At 37.3% G+C, this 24,005-nt stretch overlaps 1 protein-coding gene across 3 annotated transcripts in view; it reads left to right on the top strand.

Annotated features, from left to right (window-relative positions):
- The window catches only part of LOC113906363 (complement factor H-like), an 88,440-nt gene extending 67,892 nt beyond the window's left edge, over nt 1-20,548 (top strand). Inside the window, exons 11-12 of one of the 3 annotated variants that reach the window (XM_027564389.1) lie at nt 4,584-4,766; nt 5,194-5,602. In XM_027564389.1, coding sequence (XP_027420190.1) covers nt 4,584-4,766; nt 5,194-5,390 — 380 coding nt within the window. In that variant the 3' untranslated portion in view covers nt 5,391-5,602. Of the gene's footprint in view, nt 1-4,583; nt 4,767-5,193; nt 5,603-20,450 lie in introns of those variants that run through there. The other 2 variants (XM_027564391.1, XM_027564390.1) reach the window with 2 other exon arrangements.
- Nucleotides 20,549-24,005: the final 3,457 nt, after the last annotated feature.

Below are 24,005 nucleotides of genomic sequence, written 5' to 3'. Positions count from 1 at the left end.
AAAGCATTCCAGTTCAGTCACACAGTCATGTCTGACTCTTTGCAACTCCATGGACTGCAGTACACCAGGATTTCCCATCCATCACCAACTCCCAAAGCTTAACTAACCTCACATCCATCAAGTCAGTGATGCCATCCTACCACCTCATCCTCTGTTATCCCCTTACCCTTCCACCTTCAATTTTCCCAGCATCAGGGTTTTCTCCAAAGAGTCAGTTCTTTTCATCTGCTGGCCAAAGTATTGGAGCTTCGGCTTCATCATCAGTTCTTTCAATAAATATTCAGGACTGATCTCCTTTAGGATTGACTGGTTTGATCTCCTTGCAGTCCAAGGGATTCTCAAGAGTCTTCTCCAAAACCACAATTCAAAAGCATCAATTTTTTGGTCCTCATCTTTCTTTATAGTCCAAATCTCACATCCATACATGATGACTGAAAAAATCATAGCTTTCACTAGGTGGAATTTGTTGGCAAAGTAATGTCTCTGCTTTTTGATATGCTGTCTAGGTAGGTCATAACATTTTTCTAAGGAGCAAGTGTCTTTTAATTTCATGGCTGCAGTCACCATCTGCAATGATTTTGGAGCCCCAAAATAAAGTCTCTCACAGTTTCCATTGCTTCACCATCTGTTTTCTCTGAAGTGATGGGACCAGATGCCATGACCTTAGTTCTCTGAATGTTGATTTTTAAGCTAACTTTTCCACTCTCCTCTTTCACTTTCACTAAGAGGCTCTTTAGTTCTTCTTCATTTTCTGCCATAAGGGTGGTGTCATCTGCATATTTGAGCTTGTTGATATTTCTCCTGACAATACTGATTCCACCTTGTGCTTCATCCAGCTTGGAATTTTGCATGATGTACTCTGCATAGAAGTTAAGTAAGCAGGTGACAGTATACAGACTTGATGTGCTCCTTTCCTGATTTGGAACCAGTTTTTCTTCCATGTCTGATTCTAACTGTGGCTTCTTGACATGCATACAGATTTCTCAAGAGGCAGGTCAGGTGTTACCATCTATTTAATTTCCACAGTTTGTTGTGATCCACACAGCAAAAGATTTTGGTGTAGTCAATAAAACAGAAGTGGATTTTTTTGTGGAACTCTCTTGCTTTTATGATGATCCAACGGATGTTTGCAATTTGATCTCTGGTTTCTCTGCCTTTTCTGAATCCAGTTTGAACACAGGAATTTCATGGGTCACGTGCTGTTGAAGCCTAGCTTGGAGAAGTTTGAGCATTACTTTACTAGTGTGTGAGATGAATGCAATTGTACGGTAGTTGGAACATTCTTTGAGATTGCCTTTCTTTGGGATTGGAATGAACATTGACATTTTTCAGACCTTTGTTCACTGCTGAATTTTCTGGCATATTGAGTGCAGCACTTAAAGAGCATCATCTTTAGGATTTGAAATAGCTCAACTGGAATACCATCACATCCACTAGCTTTGTTCACAGTGATGCTTCTTAAGGCCTACTTGACTTTGTATTTTAGGATGTCTGGCTCTAGGTGAGTGATCATACCTTTGTGGTTATCTGGGTCATGAAGATCTTTTTTATATAGTTCTGTGTATTCTTGCCACCTCTTCTTAATATCTTCTACTTCTGTTAGGTCCATACCATTTTTGTCCTTTATAGTGCCCATTGTTGCATGAAATGCCCTTGGTATCTGTAATTTTCTTGAAGAGATCTCCAGTCTTTCCCATTCTATTGTTTTCCCCTATTTCTTTGCACTGATCACTGAGGAAGGCTTTCTTATCTCTCCTTGCTATTCTTTGGAACACTGCATTCAAATCATTTTATCTTTCCTTTTCTCCTTTGCCTTTAGCATCTCTTCTTTTCTCAGCTATTTGTAAGGCCTCTTGAGGCAACCATTTTGCCTTTTTTACGTTTCTTTTTTTGGGGGATGATTTTGATCCCTTCCTCCTGTACAAAGTCAGGAGCAACTGTCCATTGTTGTTCAGGAATTCTGTCTTATCAAATCCCTTGAATCTATTTGTCTCCTCCACTCTAATTGTAAGGGATTTGATTTAGGTCATGCCTGAATGTCTAGTGGTTTTCACATCTTTCTTCAATTTGAGTATGAATTTGGCAACAAGAAGTTCATGATCTGAGCCACAGTCAGGTCCCAGTCTTGTTTTTGCTGACTGTATAGAGCTTCTCCACCTTTGGCTGCAAAGAATATAATCAATCTGATTTTGGTATTGTCCATGTGTAGAGTTTTCCATGGATATTTGGTGATGTCCATGTGTAGAGTTTTCACTTGTGTTGTTGGAAGAGGGTGTTTGCTATGACCAGTGTGTTCTCTTGGCAAAACTCTCCTACTCTTTTCCCTGCTTCATTTTGTACTCTTAATGCCAAAATTGCCTGTTAGTCCAGATATCTCGACCTCCCACTTTTGCATTCCAGTCCAATATAATGAAAATGACATCGTTTTGCTTGTTAGTTCTAGAAGTCCTTGTATGTCTTCAGAAAACCATTCCACTTCAGCTTCTTCAACATTACTGTTCAGGGCATAGACCTGGATTACTGTGCTTGTTAATTGTTTGGCTTGGAAATGAACAGCAATCATTCTGTCATTTTTGAGATTGCATGCAAGCACTGATTTCAGACTGTTTTGTTGACTATCATGGATACTCCATTTCTTCTTAGAGATTCTTGCTCACATTCTACCAGATTCTACCAGATCACTGGTAGATATACCAGTCATCTGAGTCAAAGTCACCCATTCAAGTCCATTTTAGTTTGCTGATTTTTAAAATGCCGATGTTCATTCTTGCCATCTCCTGTTTGACCACTTCCAATTTACCTTGATTCATGGACCTAACATTCCAGGTCCCTATGCAATAGTGCTCCTTACAGCATTAGACTTTACTTCCATCACCAGTCACATCCACAATTAGATGTTGTTTTTGCTTTTTCTTCATCTCTTCATTCTTTCTGGAATTATTTCTCCACTTATCTCCTGCATTTTGAGCACCACCGCACCTGAGGAGTTCATCTTTCAGTGTTCTATCTTTTTGCCTTTTCATGCTGTTCATGGGGATCTCAAGGCAAGAATTCTGAAGTGGTTTGCCATTCCCTTCTCCAGTGGCCCACATTTTGTGAGAATCCTCCGCCATGACACATCCAACTTGAAGGCCCTATACAGCATGGCTTAGAGTTTCATGGAGTTCTACAAGGCTGTTGTCCATGTGATCAGATTGGTTAGTTTTCTGTGACTGTGGTTTTCATTCTGTCTTCCCTCTGATGGATGAGGATAAGAGGTTTATGGAAGCTTCCTTATGAGAGAGACTGTCTCAGGGTGAAACTGGGTCTTGGTCTAATGGAAGGGGCCATGCTCAGTAAATCTTTAGTTCAATTTTCTGTTGATGGATGGGGTCGTGTTCCCTCCCTGTTTTTTGATCTGTGGCCAAACAATGGTGGAGATAAGGAAGATACTGGTGACCTCCTTCAAAAGGTCTTATGCATGCACTGCCACACTCAATGCCCCCAAACCTGCAGCAGGCCACCTCTAACCCATGTCTCTGCTGAAGACTCCTAAACACTGACGGGCAAGTCTAGGTCAGTCTCTTGTAGAGTCCCTGCCTCTTTCTCCTGGGTTCTTTTGTGCACAAGGATTTTTTTATGCCCTCTAAGGGTCTGTTTCTGCAGTCCTGGTTAGGTTCTGGTGGCTCTGTGGTGGAGTTAATTGCAGCCTCCTCCAAGAGGGCTTATGCAATACCCAGGTCTACTGCACCCAGAGCCCCTGCCCCTGTAGCAGTGCACTGCTCACCCATACTTCTGCAGGAGACACTCAGACACAATTCTGGCTTAGTCTCTGTGGGGTCTCTGGGTCCTGGTGCACACAAAAACTTAGTGTGCACACTTCGTGTAGTATTTCTAGACTAATTCAATATTGTGAAAACTGTATCTTGCTAGGCTACTCTTTTCTGGGCCTTTTCTTAAAAAGATCAACTGCTTCCTGAGACTTTTTTTCTTTCTGAACTTGTATTATTTCTGGGTTGCTGTCTCAGTGGCCCATTCACAGTACATAGAAGGCAAAATGAAAACCCCAAGGACTCTCTTCAGTGTAACTCTTTGAATCCAAAGGTCCCTAAGCAGATTGACTAACTACTTGTTTCACAGTCTCCTGTGTTGGTTTTTATATTATGTTCAGGACCTTCATTTGGCAGAAGGAATACTAACAGATGCTATAAGCACACATTTTTTTACCTCATCTTATCCAAAAATGGAAGCCAAAATTTCTTTCACAGACACTGCAACATGTTGTATATCACGGTAGTTTTTTTTTTTTTTTTTTTTTTAGCTATCCATCTTTCCAGCATATACTCTGAAAAAAAAAAAAAAAAAAACATGTTTGAACATCAGGACACTGCAAAGCAGACATATTTGTTAACGTACTATATGTGCTTCCATGGTGGTAAAATAAGGCCTTAAAATGTGTATTTCTGATTAAAATTCTTTCTATAAATCATTTCTGTCATCAGAAATCTTAAGTTTTGATATGACATATTTGGTTGCATTTTTATTTTATTTGTTTAAAACTGTAGGAGCTGTCTTTGAATAAAGCAAAAACTATTATTTTTTAGTCTCTCAAGGAAAATGTGGGCCTCCTCCACCAATAGACAATGGAGAAATTACCTCACTCCTGCAATCAGTATATCCTCCAGGAATGATTGTTGAGTACCGGTGTCAGACCTACTATGAACTTCAGGGAAACAGAAAAGTAATATGTCAGAATGGAAAGTGGTCACAACCACCAAAATGCTTAGGTACATGCTTTAAACTTCTCGGATCCTGGGATAATTCTTGTACACAGTATAACGTTTAACTGTTTATAATAGAGTTTTTATGGATTAAATAACAACCAGTTAATGCTTGAACACCAAAGATTAATATCTGTACATAGAAATATAGTTAGAAAATTTCATGTTCAAGCAACAATGGCTCCTTTATGAAAGCTCTTCATATGATAACTGACATTATGAATCTTATAACATTTAATGGTTATACTAAACAAAGTATCTCATTCTTATAACATTAACTTTTTAAATATGTTGAAACTTACATTATACATTTTCAGTGTATTGGTTTGGAAAAGGTTTGAGGAAGAATTTTTGGACCAAAGTTCTTGAAACCCTGAAAATCTGTGTATTTGCATATTACTCAAAGGTTTATGTTTATTTTCTTTAATTTTAGAGGCCTGTCTAATTTCAGAAGAAACAATGAGAAAACATCACATACAGTTAAGATGGAAATACGATAAAAAACTTTACTCTAAAACAGAGGATACTATTGAATTTATGTGTCAATATGGTTATCGTCAACTGACACCAAAACATACATTTCGAACAACTTGTCGGGAAGGAAAGGTGGTGTATCCTCAGTGTGGATAAATCCTTGACTAAATGCAGTTATAAAACTGAAATATGTACATGTATTCAGATTTTTCCTTATTAATTCAATTCTGTTTCTTTTATCAAGTATTTTTTAACACATCTTGAATCATAAATCAGATTGTGTTAAATATTATGGGGACAATGTAATTGAGAGATGGGTCCAATGAATCACTTCTTAAAAGTACCTCATTAAACTTGGCAAATCAAAATGTTATGTGTCCTGTTCATGAAACATTTACGGCAAGAAATTAGATTCAATCACTTTCATGCCTCCTTCTATCCATCAGTTTCCTAACTTTCTTAAAGCTTTCTCCATTACTTCTGAGGGTTTCTGAAACTCTGTTTTAGAAGACATAGGATAAAAGTGTGGAAAGAAATGGAAAACATTCAAAATATTGATAATATCATTTAACAAACCTATAAAAGCAAACTATGTCATACTTATGTCAGGAATTAAATGTATGTAGTTTATCTTACTTTTGCTCATCTATCAATAGATGAATACACCAAAAATGATGAAATACATAATATTTTCAGTTCAGTTCAGTCACACAGTCGTGTCCGACTCTTTGCGACCCCATGCACTGCAGCACTCCAGGCCTCCCTGTCCATGCTCCAACTCCCGGAGCTAACTCAAACTCATGTCCATTGAGTCAGTGATGCCATCCAACCATCTCATCCTCTGTCATCCCCTTCTCCTCCCTCCTTCAATCTTACCCTGCATCAGGGTCTTTTCAAAAGAGTCAGCTCTTCACATCAGGTGGCCAATATATTGGAGTTTCAGCTTCAGCATCAGTCCTCCCAACGAACATTCAGGACTGATTTCCTTTAGGCTGGAGTGGTTGGATCTCATAATATTTTACAAGATGCTTGTCAAAGTACACATAATTCAAATAAAGAACAATAAGAATGATATTGTGTAACTACAATAACACGGCATATATGATTAAAAATTCAACATTAAATATACACACACACACAAAGACACTCTGCTTTAAACACTGAATAACGTTTTATAGAAAAATATTGGCAAGAAATATAAGAAACAATTTAGTATAGCTAGAGTTGAATTCACAGATTCAACAGTGTAAAAGGTGTTTCACTTCTTTTTATTTACATGAAATCCTGAATTTTTCTGTCTTCAGTTTATATCAACTTTGAACCTCAAAATATTTTCTAAAATAAACACGCAAAGTGACACAATAGGAGCTTTAGAGACCAATTTGGTAATGATCCAGGTCTAGTAACATTTTCCTGATTTTGCTGGTACAGAGCATTTTAGAAACATTCACCAGCAGTCCGAAAGGTGATTTTTATGTTCACACATTTTAAACAGCATATTAAGCTTAAATCAGTTAACTATAAACATTTTAAATTTCTAAATATCATAAAAATGTTATTATTAAAATAGATTCAAACAATCAAGCTACAATATTTAAGGTGATATCTTACTTTGTACTGCATCAAGTTAAGTGACCTTCTTAGTCTAAGAAGCATGGCCATCACCATTGGTGCTAATTGATTTAAATCTGAATTGCTGGTAACAATTGAATTGCTGAAAACAAATTGGTGGTTTTCTCACCCTTAAATGAAATTGTTACAGTTGACAAGTTATCTTTGCTGTAAATATTAACATTTTTGTAGATATTATTTCTCCAAATTTTTCAGCTAATCGTAGAATCTATTTGTGACCCAAGGCTGCAAACAGTTATTTCACTGTTGTCTAGAAAATGGTGATTTTTAAAGATCAGTTCTATCATTTTTCTGCATTTATTGTCATTCTTTGTAAAGATGAGTGTTAATTTACAGACTCTGTTCATAATTAACTTTCACCTAAAAAGTTTTAGCAAATCTTTAAAATAATTTGTTTTTAAATAATTTGGAGTTGACATATAGTTGATTTACAAGTTTCAGTTGTATAACACAGAGATCCACAATTTTTAAAGATTATACTGTATTTAGAGTTATTGTAAAATGTTGATTATGCTTCCTGTGTTTATGGTATGTCCTTGGAGATTCTTTATTTTATACATAATACCTCTTAATCAAATACACCTATTGTCCTTCCCTGCTTCCTTTTCCCCACTGGCAACCACTTGCTCATTATCTGTATCTGTGAGTCTGTTGCTGTTTTGTTATATTCATTCATTTTTTTTTAATTTTTTAAAAAATATAAATGTATTTATTTTAATTGGAGGCTAATTACTTTACAACATTGTATTGGTTTTGCCATACATCAACATGAATCCGTCACAGGTGTACATGTGTTCCCCATCCTGAACCCCCCTCCCACCTCCCTCCCCATCCCATCCCTCTGGGTCATCCCAGTACACCAGCCCCAAGCATCCTGTATCCTGCATTGAACCTGGACTGGTGGTTCATTTCATAATATGGTATTATACATGTTTCAATGCCATTCTTCCAAATCATCCCACCCTCTACCTCTTCCACAGAGTCCAAAAGACTGTTCTATACATCAGTGTCTCTTTTGCTGTCTCATACACAGGGTTATTGTTACCATCTTTCTAAATTCCATATATATGCATTAATATACTCTATTGGTGTTTTTCTTTCTGGCTTACTTCACTCTGTATAATCAGCTCCAGTTTCATCCACCTCACTAGAACTGATTCAAATGTATTCTTTTTAATGGCTGAGTAATACTCCATTGTGTATATGTACAACAGCTTTCTTATCCATTCATCTGCTGATGGGCATATAGGTTGCTTCCATGTCTGGCTATTATAAACAGTGCTGTGATGAACATTGAGGTTCACGTGTCTCTTTCAATTAATTTTTTTTTAATTCCACATCTAAGTGATATCATATGGTACTTGTATTTTTCTGTATGACAAATTTCACAAAGAATAATACCTTCCAAGTCCAATCATGTTGTATAAAATGGCAAAAATTCATTCTTTTTTATAGTTATTTAGCCCCTTGTGTAAAAAAAAAAAAAAATATATATATATATACACACACACACACACACACACACACATACATAATTAGTGGTTTTGGTTAAATCTTCTATAAAGATAAGAAAAGCATCATATCTTTTATCAGTGTAATCCTGGTTATTGAAGGTAAGCTAGGGAATAGGAGATTTAAACTTGTTCATAGTCATCCAAATTAATATGCTTACACTGAGTAAGGAGTATTAATTTCCAAGCTGTGATGGCTTTGACTAAGCATATTTGAAGGTTTGTTTTTAAGGAAGTCTAAAAAGAGCTGTGAAGTCTAACTTATTTTGCATGAATCTGGTGTGCAGGGCTCGGAGGTAAAACAGTGGAATTGTTTTACAAATGCCCCAGTATTTCAGAAGGCCAGTTATAAATACAATTTATTACAGTTTCTTTTAGTCTTTTCTCAATTGTACTAAGACAGCTAATATTTTTGGAAAACACAGAGTGAGAAAATATGTATTTATAAATATGTACCTCTAGGAGATGAAGTTAAGTGAAAGCACCATCACTTGAGGTACTAGAGAATAGACTATGGTCCGGCACCATAAATAAGTACTAGAGAGGAAAATCTAGACATATTTTGTAAGTCTGCAATGTAAAACACCAGGGGAAAAAGGATTACATACAAGGTGCAAATGTGGAAAAAATAATGAAGACTGAGTCTAAGGAAGTAACCTGGACAGCAAGAACCAAATCAATTTTTCAGTTTCAGTGAAAAGTTATGATTTTCTAAGCTAAAAATGAGACAATATATATTATATGTGGATCATTACATGCAAATATGAGAATCTTGAACAAATCTCAGACTTATTTTATATTTTAAAACAAATTTTATAGCAGAATAGTTGATATATAATGTGCAATATATCAGATGCATTGCAAAGTGAATCAGTTAAAGATATTCACTTTTTCTAGTTTTTTTTTTTTTCCCATATAGGTTGTAACAGAGTATGGAGTAGAGTTCCCTGTCTTATATGATAGGTCCTTATTAATCATCTATTTTATATATAGTAGTCTGTATATGTCAGACATCATTTTTTAATTAAATAATTATGAGCAAATATTACACAGTCAATTCTCTTGTGGAGAAGTGGCCTTATCCTCATGCTAAGATGCAAATGATAAATTATACAGCCCAAGTCTAATATTGAGAAGGAAATTTAGGTTTACACTAATGTCTTATGAGACATCAATCTTTTAAATCCATCAAGAATAATTAAGTCTAAGATCTTTTGTTAATTATGAAAATATATAGAATAAAATAAAATTCTTTCAGAATCACTTTAAAAATAATTATTTTAATGGAGTATTTCACAAACATGAAATTAAAAAACAAAACTCAAAATGCAATATTCAAGGGGTTGATAGCAAATTTGTATAAAAAGTTTAGTACTCACGGTTGACAGAAAAATGCCTTGTTCATTTTTAAATGTGATATTTGGTATTTACAGTTATTCCCGTAAAAATAGATTACTTTTACGTTACATATTGTTTTAAGTTAAATGGAAGTAATAAAACAAAGAAGTGTATTTTTGACATCTGAAAAATAAAATCTGATTTTACTCAGGTACTTACATACAATAAGCTCACACTTTTTAAGCACAAAGTTCAAGAATTTTTGACCAATGTATACAGTTGCATAAGAGTCGTCTAGTCAAAATATAGACTGCTGTGCATTCAGCCGTGTCTGCCTCTGTGCGACACTATGGACTGTAGGCTGCCAGGCTCCTGGGTCGATGGGACTCTCCAGGCAAGAATGCTGCAGTGGGTTGCCATTTCCTCCTCCGGGTGATCTTCCCCACCCAGAGATCAAAGCTATGTTCTTACATCTCCTGCATTGGCCGGCAGGTTCTGTACCACTAGCACCATCTGTTCAATAACCCTGAAGAATCTTCTGCAGGCAATCCTCTTCATCAAACCCTAACCTCTGAGAACCATTAATCTGGCTTCTGTGACTGTAGTTTTGTCTTTTCTGAAAAGAACAGCCACAGCCTGGGAATAATCTAAGTGTCAGTCAACTGATGGGTGGATAGACGTTTGTTCTTATCAGCCAACTCTGTGAGTCATATGCTTCAGTACTAGAAGTAAACCTATTGAGACTTATTCTTCAGTTTCCAATATTAGTATATCATCATTTGAAATCTTCAAATGTATAATCTTCAAATATACATTTGAAATCTTCATTAAGTATAAATGTAACCAATTCATGGCCTGAATTCAGGTAACACACAACAGCACAGTAAATATATCAATACACACATAGAGAATTGCAGTTAACTTTTTTTTGAAGAGCTATTAACTTCGGAAAGAAGATGGAGTAAGTCTTCCAGAATCTGCATTTTTAAATCAAACTTTCTAAAGTGACAGAATTTAGGTAGAACCTTTGGATGGTGATTAGGATTAGAGGAGGTCTTTGGCATGGAACACTTATACATGGGATTGGGGCCCCTGGAACACTAACAAGAGAACTTGCTTCCTTTGGCTTCGATTTGTTCTTCTTAATTCCATGTTCTCTCTGAGAATGAGTACAATATTCTTTGCTTCTTTGTAGCTTCTGGGAGTGGCCATCAGTCCTCGCTGGTTTTTGGCTTGCAGCTGCATTAGTCTAACTACTGCTTCTCTGGCCATAGAATATTTTCTCTAGGTGTCTTGGTCTTTATTTGTATTTTTTTCTTCTTAAAAGACATCAATAATATTGCATTGAAGCCCACCAAAACGATCACATCTTAACCTGATTACATCTGTTAGATACCTAATTCCAAATAAAGTAAGACCTATAGGTCTTGGCTGCATGGATTCTTAGAACTCTTTTGAGGACACTGTTTGACACATAACAGTGCACATTGCAGCCTCTCAGCTTCCTATGTTTCCCAAGTGTCAAATATATTCACCCAATCCCAACATCTCCCAAAGTTTCACCCTTTTCAGCATCAATTCTAAGGCCCAAATTTTATTAAATATCTTGTAAATAAGTTACGGATGAGATGCAGTTTCTTGTCCATCCTTGGGCAAAATTCCTATTCATGTGTGACCCTATGAACCAGAAAACATGGAATGTGCTTCCAAAGTACAATGTTAATACATACATAGAATAGACATTACCATTCAAAAATGGAGAAAGAGAAAGAAAAATGAGTCTCAAGTCTTAAACTCAAAACTCATGAGGAGAAATCTCATTAGATGTCAATTTAGAGAACATTTCTGTATGAAAAAAAAAAAAAAGCCTGTTGGGGATATCCACAACTTTTCAACCCACCAGAGAAGTGAGCCTACTTTCTCAGCTGAAAGAAGCCCTGTTATCAGAGCTTTATCTTTGGACACATTCCTCCTTTATATGTATGATGCCTGTCCTTTTCCGCCCATGCTGAATGCATTTCTGCTAGTATAAAGTTCTCAAAAACCTTGTCAGTCTCTTGTGCTTTAATATATATAAGTTCTCAGCCATGTGGATAAAACACAGATCATCCATGGATAGCAGCATGTCTATTTCAGTCTTTTGCTGTGCTGTGCTAAGTCGCTTCAGTCCTGTCCGACTCTCTGCGACCCCAGGGACTATAGTCTAACTGGTTCCTCTGTCCAATGGATTCTCTGAGCAACAATACTACAGTGGGTTGTGATTTCCTTCCCCAGAGAATTTTCTCAAACCAGGAATCAAATGCCCATCTTTTAAGTTTCCTACATTGTCATGCAGGTTCTTTGCCACTAGCTCCACTGAGAAATTTCAAAGTATATCCCACTGACTTCTTAATGATTGATGATTCATTCTTCCATTTACAACTCACCTCAGGTATTTTATGCAAGCGGCAAGAAGAAATTAGATGAATCTTCCATAATTGGGTTGGCAGTCTCCTGAACTAAATATCCAAGTTCACCTTGGATATTTTGTACGGTGGTTAATTTTGTATCAACTTGGCCGGGTTATAGTACTCAGTAGCTTGGTCAAACCAGTTTGGCTGTTTCTCTGAAGGCATCTTAAAGATATGCTGCTGCTGTTGCTGCTGCTAAGTTGCTTCAGTCATGTCAGACTCTGTGTGACCCCATAGACAGCAGCCCACCAGGCTCCCCCGTCCCTGGGATTCTCCAGGCAAGAACACTGGAGTGGGTTGCCATTTCCAATTAACATTTAATCACAAACTTTGAATAAAGTAAATTACCTTTCATAACATGGGTATATTTTATCCATTCTGATGGAAGTTTTAAAATAAAATATTGAGCTCCTTCCAGGAAAAAGGAACTCTGCCTCTCAAAGCTTCCAAAGGAAAAACTGCAACACACACCCTTCCTGAATTTTCCAGGCTGCCACCTACACTTCAGGTTTTAGACCTACCAGTCTTCACAATCACATGAGCCAGATCCTTAAAACAAATCTCAAACTGTGTGTATGTGTGCGTGTGCGTGTGTGTGTGTGTGTGTGTGTGTGTGTGTGGTGGGGAGTTTGGGAACTCTGTATTTTCCACTCACATTTGCTATGAACCTAAACCTGATTTAAAATATAGAGTTCATTTTCTAATGAAGTCATTTGTAGAATTTTGTGTGTGATTTCCTAGTCCATTCTCCACTATATTCTTCTTTATTTTAGTGTTAGGAAACCACAGTTTGTATCTGGAGATATGACTTGCTAGTAAGGATAACGTTTCTAGCTTCCCTTGAAGTTTGTATCCCCAGGAATGTTTAGTAGTAAGATAATTGCCTAAGAAGATATAAAATTAAGAAAAACTAAGTTTTAATAACAATCTATACTATATTTCAAGATATTGTGTACTTAATATGTGCAATCTTCACAAAGGGCTGTATTACTGGGTATGGTGGTGGTTTAATTGCTAAGTAAATAACTCCAGAAAGAATGAATGGATGGAGCCAAAGCAAAAACAATACCCAGCTGTGGATGTGACTGGTGATAGAAGCAAGATCCGATGTTGTAAAGAGCAATATTGCATAGGAACATGGAATGTCAGGTGCATGAATCAAGGCAAATTGGGAGTGGTCAAACAAGAGATGGCAAGAGTGAATGTCGACATTCTAGGAATCAGCGAACTGAAACGAACTGGAATGGGTTAATTTAACTCAGATGACCATTATATCTACTACTGCGGGCAGGAATCCCTCAGAAGAAATGGAGTGGCCATCATGGTCAACAAAAGAGTCCAAAATGCAGTACTTGGATGCAATCTCAAAAACGACAGAATGATCTCTGTTCGTTTCCAAGGCAAACCATTCAATATCACAGTAATTCAAGTCTATACCCAACCAGTAACCCTGAAGAAGCTGAAATTGAACGGTTCTATGAAGACCTACAAGACCTTTTAGAACTAACACCCAAAAAAGATGTCCTTTTCATTATAGGGGACTGGAATGCAAAAGTAGGAAGTCAAGAAACACCTGGAGTAACAGGCAAATTTGGCCTTGGAATACGGAATGAAGCAGGGCAAAGACTAATAGAGTTTTGCCAAGAAAATGCACTGGTCATAACAAACACCCTCTTCCAACAACACAAGAGAAGACTTTACGCATAGACATCACCAGATGGTCAACACCGAAATCAGATTGACCATATTCTCAAAGCCAAAGATGGAGAAGCTCTATAATACATTCAGCAAAAACAAGACCAGGAGATGATTGTGGCTCAGACCATGAACTCCTTATTGCCAAATTCAGACTTAAATTGAAGAAAGTAGGGAAAACCACTAGACTATTCAGGTATGATGTAAATCATATCCCTTATGATTATACAGTGGAAGTGAGAAATAGATTTAAGGGCCTAGATCTGATAGATAGCGTGCCTGGTGAACTATGGAATGAGGTTTGCGACATTGTACAGGAGACAGGGATCAAGACCATTCCCATAGAAAAGAAATGCAAATAAGCAAAATGGCTGTCTGGGGAGGCCTTATAAATAGCTGTGAAAAGAAGAGAAGCCAAAAGCAAAGGAGAAAAGGAAAGATATAAACATCTGAATGCAGAGTTCCGAAGAATAGCAAGAAGAGATAAGAAAGCCTTCCTCAGCAATCAATACAAAGAAATAGAGGAAAACAACAGAATGGGAAAGACTAGAGATCTCTGCAAGAAAATCAGAGATACCAGAGGAACATTTCATGCAAAGATGAGCTCGATAAAGGACAGAAATGGTATGGACCTAACAGAAGCAGAAGATATTAAGAAGAGATGGCAAGAATACACAGAAGAACTGTACAAAAAAGATCTTCACGACCCAGATAATCACGATGGTGTGATCACTGACCTAGAGCCAGACATCCTGGAATGTGAAGTCAAGTGGTCCTTAGAAAGCATCACTACGAACAAAGCTAGTGGAGGTGATGGAATTCCAGTTGAGCCATTTCAAATCCTGAAAGATGATACTGTGAAAGGGTGGCACTCAATGTGCCAGCAAATTTAGAAAACTCAGCAGTGGCCACAGGACTGGAAAAGGTCAGTTTTCATTCCAAGCCCAAAGAAAGTGAAAGTGAAAGTGAATACCACACAGTTGCACTCATCTCACACACTAGTAAAGTAATGCTCAAAATTCTCCAAGCCAGGCTTCAGCAATACAGGAACCGTGAACTTCCAGATGTTTACGCTGGTATTAGAAAAGGCAGAGGAACCAGAGATCAAATGGCCAACACCCGCTGGATCACTGAAAAAGCAAGAGAGTTCCAGAAAAACATCTATTTCTGCTTTATTGACTATGCCAAAGTCTTTGACTGTGTGGATCACAATAAACTGTTGAAAATTCTGAAAGAGATGGGAATACCAGACCACATGATCTGCCTCTTGAGAAATCTGTATGCAGGTCAGGAAGCAACAGTTAGAACTGGACATAGAACAACAGATTGTTTCCAAATAGGAAAAGGAGTATGTCAAGGCTGTATACTGTCACTCTGCTTATTTAACTTCTATGCAGAGTACATCATGATAAACGCTGGGCTGGAAGAAGTGCAAGCTGGAATCAAGATTGCCTGGAAAAATATCAATAACTTCAGATATGCAGATGATACCACCCTTTTGGCAGAAAGTGAAGAGGAACTAAAAAGCCTCTTGATGAAAGTGAAAGAGGAGAGTGAAAAAGTTGGCTTAAAGCTCAACATTCCGAAAACTAAGATCATGGCATCTGGTCCCATCACTTCATGGGAAATAGATGGGGAAACAGTGGAAACAGTGTCAGACTTTATTTTGGGGGGGCTCCAAAATCACTGCAGATGGTGATTGCAGCCATGAAATTAAAAGACATTTACTCCTTGGAAGGAAAGTTATGACCTAGATAGCATATTCAAAAGCAGAGACATTACTTTGCCAACAAAGGTTCGTCTAGTCAAGGCTATGGTTTTTCCAGTGGTCATGTATGGATTGAAAGTTGGACTGTGAAGAAAGCTGAGTGCTGAAGAATTGATGCTTTTGAACTGTGGTTTTGGAGAAGACTCTTGAGAGTCCATTGAACTGCAAGGAGATCCAACAAATCCATTCCAAAGGAGATCAGTCCTGGGTGTTCTTTGGAAGGAATGGTGCTAAAGCTGAAACTCTTGTGCTGGGAAGGATTGGGGGCAGGAGGAGAAAGGGACGACAGAGGATGAGATGGCTGGATGGCATCACCGACTTAATGGACATGAGTTTGGGTGTATTCCGGGAATTGGTGATGAATAGGGAGGCCTGGTGTGCTGCAATTCATGGGGACACAAAGAGTCGAACACGACTGAGTGACTCAACTGAACTGAACTGATCCTACTCAAATTCTTCAGAAAATTGCAGAGGAAGATATACTCCAAAATTCATTCTGTGAGGTCACCATCATCCTAATTCCAAAACTAGACAACGATGTCACAAAGAAAGAAAACTACAGGCCAATATTGCTGATGAACATAGATGCTAAATTCTTCAACAAAATTCTAGTAAACAGAATCCTGCAACATATTAGAAAAATCATACATCATGATCAAGTGGGTTTTATTCCAGGGTTGCAAGGTTTCTTCAATATTTGTAAATCAGTCAATGTGATACACCACATTAACAAATTAAAATATAAAAACCATATGATTATCTCAATATATGTAAATAAAGCCTTGAAAAAAATTCAAAATCCATTTATGACAAAAACTCTCCAGAAAGCAGGCCTAAAAGGAACATACCTCAACATAATAAAAGCCATATATGATAAGCCCACAGCAAACATTATCTTCAATGGCAAAAAATTGAAAGCATTCCCCATAAGATCAGGAACAAGACAAGGGTGCCCACTCTCACCACTACTATTCAACACAGTTTTGAAAGTTTTAGTGATAGCAATCACAGTAGAAATGGAAATAAAAGGAATCCAGATTGGAAAAGGAGAAGTTAATCTCTCACCGTTTGCAGATGACATGATTCTCTACATAGTAAACCCTAAAGACACCACCAGAAAATTATTGGGGCTAAGAAATTAATACAGTAAAGTTGCAGGATATAAAATTAATACACAGATATCCCTTGCATTCCTATACATTAACAATGAGAAAACAGAAAGAGAAATTAAGGAAACAATCCCATTCACCATTGCGATGAAAAGAATAAAATACTTAAGAGTAAGTCTACCTAAAGAAACAAAATACTTATATATAGAAAGCTATAAAACACTGATGAAAGATATCAAAGATGACACAAATTGATGGAGAAATACACTGTGTTCATGGATCAGAAAAATCAGCACAGTGAAAATGAGTATACTACCCAAAGCAATCTATAGATTCAATATAATCCCTATCAATTTTCACAGAAGTAGAACAAATAATTTAACAACTTGTATGGAAATACAAAAGAATCTCGAATAACCAAAGCAATCTTAAGAAAGAAGAATGGAACTGGAGGAATCAGCACGACTGACTTCAGACTACACTACAAAGCTAGTCATCAATACGGTATGGTACTGGCACAAGCCAGAAATATAGATCAATGAAATAAAATAGAAAGCCCAGAGATAAATCCACGCACATATGGACACCTTATCTTTGACAAAGGAGACAAAAATATACAATGGATAAAAGACAATTGCTTTAACAAGTAGTGCTGGGAAAACTGGTCAACCACTTGTAAAAGAATGAAACTAGAACACTTTCTAACCATACACAAAAATAAATTCAAAATGGATTAAAGATCTAAATGTAAAACAGAAACTATAAAACTCCTACAGGAAAACTTATGCAATACACTCTCTGACATAAATCACAGCAGATTATCTATAACCCATCTTCAATAGTAATGGAAATAAAAGCAAAAATAAACAAATGGACCTAATTAAACTTAAAAGCTTTTGTGCATCGAAGGAAACTGTAATAAAGATGAAAAGACAGCCTTCAGAGTACGAGTAAATAATAACAAATGAAGCAACTGACAAAGAACTAATCTCAAAAATATACAAACAACTCATACAGCTCAATACCAGAAAAATAAATGACCCAATCCAAAAATAGGCCAAAAAATAAACAGACATTTTTTCAAAGAAATGATTCATATGGCTAATAAGCACATGAAAAAATGCTCAACATTACTCATTATCAGAGAGTTGCAAATCAAAACCAAAATGAGGTACCATCTCATGCTGGTCAAAATGACTGTTATCAAAAGTCTACAAACAATAAATGCTGAAGAGGGTGCAGAGAAAAGTGAACCCTCTTACACTGTTGGTTGAAATGCAAACTAGTACAGCCACTATGGAGAACAGTGTGGAGATTTCTTAAAAAACTGAAAATAGATCTGCCATATGACAATGGAATGCCAGCAATCCCACTGCTAGGCATACACACTGAGGAAACCATAATTGAAAGAGACACATATACCACAATGTTCATCATAGCACTGTTTACAATAGCTAGGACATGAAAGCAACCTAGATGCCCATTGACAGAAGAAAAAAAAAAAAAAAGGATAGGAAAGCTGTGGTACGTATACACAAAGGAATATTAGACAGGTATTAAAAAGAAAACATTTGAATCAGTTCTAATGAGGTGGATGAAACTGGAACCTATTATACAGTGACGTAAGTCAGAAAGAAAAACACCAATACAGTATATTAATAAATACATATGGAATTTAGAAAGATGGTCACCACGACCCTATATGTGAGACAGCAAAAGAGACACAGATATAAAGAACAGACTTTTGGACTCTGTGGGAGAAGGCGAGGTGGGGATGATTTGAGAGAATAGCATTGAAACATGTATATTACCATATGTGAAATATGATCACCCCTAAGTTCGATGCATGAAACAGGGCACTCAAAGCTGGTGCACTGGGACAACCCAGAGGGGTGGAATAAGGAGGGAGGTGGAAGTGGGGTTCAGGATTGGGCTATACCCGTGGCTGACTCATGTAATGTATGGCAAAAAAAAAAAAAAAAACAACAAAAAACAAAATATTGTAAAGTAGTTAGCCTCCAATTAAAATAAATTAATTAATATTTTAAAGGTTGTTGTTCTGTTGCCAAGTCATGTACAACAATTTGTGACCCCATGGACTGCAACAGGCCAGGCTTCCCTGTCTCTCACCATCTCCCAGAGTTTGCCGAAGTTCATGTCCATTGAATTGGTGATGCCATCCAACCATCTCATCCTCTGTCACCCTCTTCTCCTTCAAGAGAAAAGGCAGTAGTTACCTACAAGGAGACCCTTACAAGTATCAGCAGCTTCTGAAGAATCTTTTTTTGGTCACAAGGGACTGGCACAACATATTCAAAGAGATGAAAGTAAAAAAAAACTTGCAGCCAAGACTACTGTATCCAGGAAAACCATATTGCAACCATAGTGTGATGTCCTTTCACACCTGTCATAATGGCTACCATGAAAAGGACAATATCAAGTGTTGTCAAAAATGTGAAGAAAAGAGAATATTTGTGCACTGTTGGTAGGGTTGTAAACAGGCAGAGTTGCTATGGAAAAGAGGATAGAGTTTCCTTTAAAAAATAAAAATAGAACTACCGTATGATCCAGCAATTCCACTACTGGGTATTTATTCAAAGGAACCAAAAACACTAATCTAAAAAGATACACATACTCCAATGTTCATTGCACCATTGCATACAATAACCAGGATTTGGAAGCAACCTAGAAAGTCCACTGATAGGTAGATAAAGAAGATGTTTTATATATATACATGCAATATGAACTATAACCAAGCCATAAAATATGAAACATTTCCATTTTCAACAACATGGATGTGTCTGCTACTACTAAGTTGCTTCAGTCGTGTCCGACTCTGTGCGACCCCATAGACGGCATCTCATCAGGATCCCCCGTCCCTAGGATTCTCCAGGCAAGAACACTGGAGTGGGTTGCCATTTCCTTCTCCAATGCATGAAAGTGAAAAGTGAAAGTGAAGTTGCTCAGTCGTGTCAGACTCTTCATGACCCCATGGACCACAGCCCACCAGGCTCTTCCGTCCATGGGATTTTCCAGGCAAGAGTACTGGAATGGGGTGCCATTGCCTTCTCTGGTGGATGTGTCTAGGATGTATTATTTTAAGTGAAGTAGGTAAGATAGAAAAAGACGAATGCCACATGATTTCACTTATTTATGGGATCTAAAAATAAAACAAAACCAAAGGAAAACAGGCTCATATGGATACAAATATTGAGTTGTTGCAAGAAAAGAGGAGGGCGTTGGCAAGGTAGATACAGGGGATTTAGAAGTAAAAACTCCAGTTAAGTAATAAAGAAGCCAGGGGGATGTAATATACAGCATACAGAATATGGTCAATAATATTGTAATAAATTTGATATGGACAGATTGCTACTAGACATACTGGCAGTCATTGTATAATGTATGTAAAAGTAAAATCATTTTGTAGCCCATTTGAAGCTAACATACTGTTATACATCCAACATTTCAATAAGAAATTCATTTCAAAAAGGATAAAGGGGCATACTGAACAAGTAGTAGCAGCATAGTGTTTATGGAGACAAATAGCTTGCACATTTCTAATATTTTTGAGTTTTAAAAACCTTTAACTTGTTCCAAGTATTATTTTTCTTCAATTTTTATTTTAAAATCCAAAGTAATATTTGATTGTATTAATATTTTTAATTTAAAGATTATATTTGTACTTTACTCTTTGACCTCTGTACTTCATATAGAAAAATTGGATGTTCTCAACCACCTCAAATAGACCATGGAACCATTAACTCATCTAGCTGTGCAGAAGAAAGGAGAGAAATACATGAACAAAGGCTGTATGCACATGGCACGAAGTTAAGTTATGCTTGTGAAGAAGGCTTCGAGATATCTGAAAATGATGTGATAATATGCCACATGGGAAAGTGGAGCTCTCCACCTCAGTGTGCAGGTGAGGACACTAGGCAAAACAAAATCTATTTTCATTACCATTCATTAAACTAATCAATTGTCATCAAAGTCATGAGATTTGATCCTTTATTTCTAAATACATCAGATCAGATCAGATCAGATCAGTCCCTCAGTTGTGTCTGACTCTTTGCGACCCCATGAATCGCAGCACGCCAGGCCTCCCTGTCCATCACCAACTCCCAGAGTTCACTCAGACTCACATCCATGGAGTCAGTGATGCCATCCAGCCATCGCATCCTCTGTTGTCCCCTTTTCCTCTTGCCCCCAATCCCTCCCAGCATGAGTCTTTTCCAATAAGTCAACTCTTCGCATGAGGTGGCCAAAGTACTGGAGTTTCAGCTTTAGCAACATTCCTTCCAAAGAAATCCTAGGGCTGATCTCCTTCAGAATGGACTGCTTGGATCTCCTTGCAGTCCAAGGGAATCTCAAGAGTCTTCTCCAACACCACAGTTCAAAAGCATCAATTCTTTGGTGCTCAGCCTTCTTCACAGTCCAACTCTCACATCCATAGATGACCACAGGAAAAACCATAGCCTTGACTAGACGAATCTTTGTTTGCAAAGATCTCTGCTTTTGAATATGCTATCTAGGTTGGTCATAACTTTCCTTCTAAGGAGTAAGTGTCTTTTAATTTCATGGCTGCAGTCACCATTTTCAGTGATTTTGGAGCCCAGAAAAATAAAGTCTGACGCTGTTTCCACTGTTTCCCCATCTATTTCCCATGAAGTGATGAGACTGGATGCCATGATCTTTGTTTTCTGAATGTTGAGCTTTAAGCCAACTTTTTCACTATCCAGTTTCACTTTCATCAAGAGGCTTTTGAGTTCCTCTTCACTTTCTGCCATAAGGGTGGTGTCATCTGCATATCTGAGGTTCTTGATATTTCTCCCGGCAATCTTGATTCCAGCTTGTTTCTTCCAGTCCAGCGTTTCTCGTGATGTACTCTGCATAGAAGTTAAATAACAGGGTGACAATATACAGCCTTGACATACTCCTTTTCCTATTTGGAACCATCTGTTGTTCCAGGTCCAGTTCTAACTGTTGCTTCCTGACCTGCATACAAATTTCTCAAGAGGCAGTTCAGGTGGTCTGCTTTTCCCATCTTTTTCAAAATTTTCCACAGTTTATTGTGATCCACATAGTCAAAGGCTTTGGCATAGTCAATAAAGCAGAAATAGATGTTTTTCTGGAACTCTCTTGCTTTTTCCATGATCCAGCAGATGTTGGCAATTTGATCTCTGGTTCCTCTGCCTTTTCTAAAACCAGCTTGAACTTCAGGAAGTTCACGGTTCACATATTGCTGAAGCCTAGCTTGGAGAATTTTGAGCATTACTTTACTGCGTGTGAGATGAGTGCAATTGTGCGGTAGTTTGAGCATTCTTTGGCATTGCCTTTCTTTGGGATTGGAATGAAAACTGACCTTTTCCAGTCCTGTGGCAACTGCTGAATTTTCCAAATTTGCTGGCATATTGAGTGCAGCACTTTCACAACATCATCTTTCAGGGTTTGGAATAGCTCAACTGGAATTCTATCACCTCCACTAGCTTTGTTCATAGTGATGCCTTCTAAGGCCCACTTGACTTCACATTCCAGGATGTCTGGCTCTAGGTCAGTGATCACACCATCGTGATTATCTGGGTCGTGAAGATCTTTTTTGTACAGTTCTTCTGTGTATTCTTGCCATCTCTTCTTAATATCTTCTGCTTCTGTTAGGTCCATACCATTTCTGTCCTTTATTGAGCCCATCTTTGCATGAAATGTTCCTCTGGTATCTCTGATTTTCTTGCAGAGATCTCTAGTCTTTCCCATTCTAAATACATCAAGTAACATCTATTCATAGGTAATTTATGTATGGAAATAAAATGTATATATTTATATGTTAAATAAAATTTTACATATAAAATTAATCATTTTTCTAATTAAAAAATTTGTTTCTTCTGTATAGAATCACTTTTCAATCTGGCAATTATTTTGTATTAACACTGGATGTGCACTAAAATTAAACTTAACTATTCATATTAGTAAACCTATTTATATTCCTGTCAATTAAAGTTTCAAAAATATGTCATATGTCTTCCCTAAAATCCCTTTTAATTTCTTACAAAATATAGTACTTTTCCTGAGATGATGTTTGGAGTCTCATTGTGTTTTTCTTTTATTACTCATGATTGGTTAGAGCAGCACTGATGGTTTCTTTCATATATTGATAATTTCTGTTTCAAGTTCTTGCTCAAGTGGACACACACCAGAATGGTGATTTTAGGAAAAATTTGTGCACTTTTCTCCCATGTCATGGAGGTTCCTGTATAATCATTTATTATTTTCAAGTAAAATTACCAAATATGTTGACCCAGTACATCAAGTTAAATTTCAAAGTTAGCAAAACATGAAATCATTTTTTTTTTTTTATTTCTTCCCAGGACTTCCACCTTATATTCTGAATGGTGTTGTATCTCACAAGAAAGACAGTTACCAATATGGAGAAGAAGTTACTTACAAATGTGATGAAGGGTTTGGAACTGATGGACCTGCATCTGTAAGATGTTTAGGAAGGGAATGGTCTTGTCCACAAAATTGTATAAGTATAGTGTTTTCCCTTTTATTCTTAAGCTGACAAATATCTTTTAATTCAAAGCATAAATGGCACAAATACGAAACTAAACAGTAATTCTAGAATTTAACAAGGTATCTATGAAAAGTTCTGAATTCTGGTAGAGAATTAATAACCCTAGAAATAATAAAATGAAATCTCTCAGTCGTGTCCAACTCTTTGTGACCCCATGGACTGTAGCTTACCAAGCTCCTCGGGCCATGGAATTCTCCAGGCAAGAAAACTGGAGTGGGTTGCCATTTCCGTCTCCAGGAATCGAACCCAGGTCTCCTGCATTGTACGAAGATGCTTTACCATCTGAGCTACCAGGGAAAGTTTGATTTGTTGTTGCAGTTAAGTATTCAGTCATTTCTGACTCTTTGCAACCTCATGGACTGTAGGAAGCCAGGCATCCCTGTCCTTCACTGTCTCCTGGAGTTTGCTTAAACTCATGTCCATTGAACTGGTGATACCATTCAACCATCTCATCCTTTGCAGTCCCCTCTCCTCCTATCCTCAATCTTTCCCAGCATTAGGGTCTTTTCCAAAGAGTTGGCTTTTTGTATCAGGTGACTTCCCTGATGGCTCAAATGATAAAGCATCTGCCTACAATGTGGGAGACCTAGGTTCAATGCCTGGGTCGGGAAGATCCTCTGGGGAAGGAAATGGCAACCCACTCCAGTACTCTTGCCTGGAAAATCCCATGGACAGAGGAGCCTTGTAAGCTACAGTCCGT

Source organism: Bos indicus x Bos taurus, chromosome 16 (assembly GCF_003369695.1).
Source record: "Bos indicus x Bos taurus breed Angus x Brahman F1 hybrid chromosome 16, Bos_hybrid_MaternalHap_v2.0, whole genome shotgun sequence".
NCBI classification, from domain to species: domain Eukaryota; kingdom Metazoa; phylum Chordata; class Mammalia; order Artiodactyla; family Bovidae; genus Bos; species Bos indicus x Bos taurus.
This window is presented reverse-complemented; position numbering and strand designations above follow the sequence as displayed.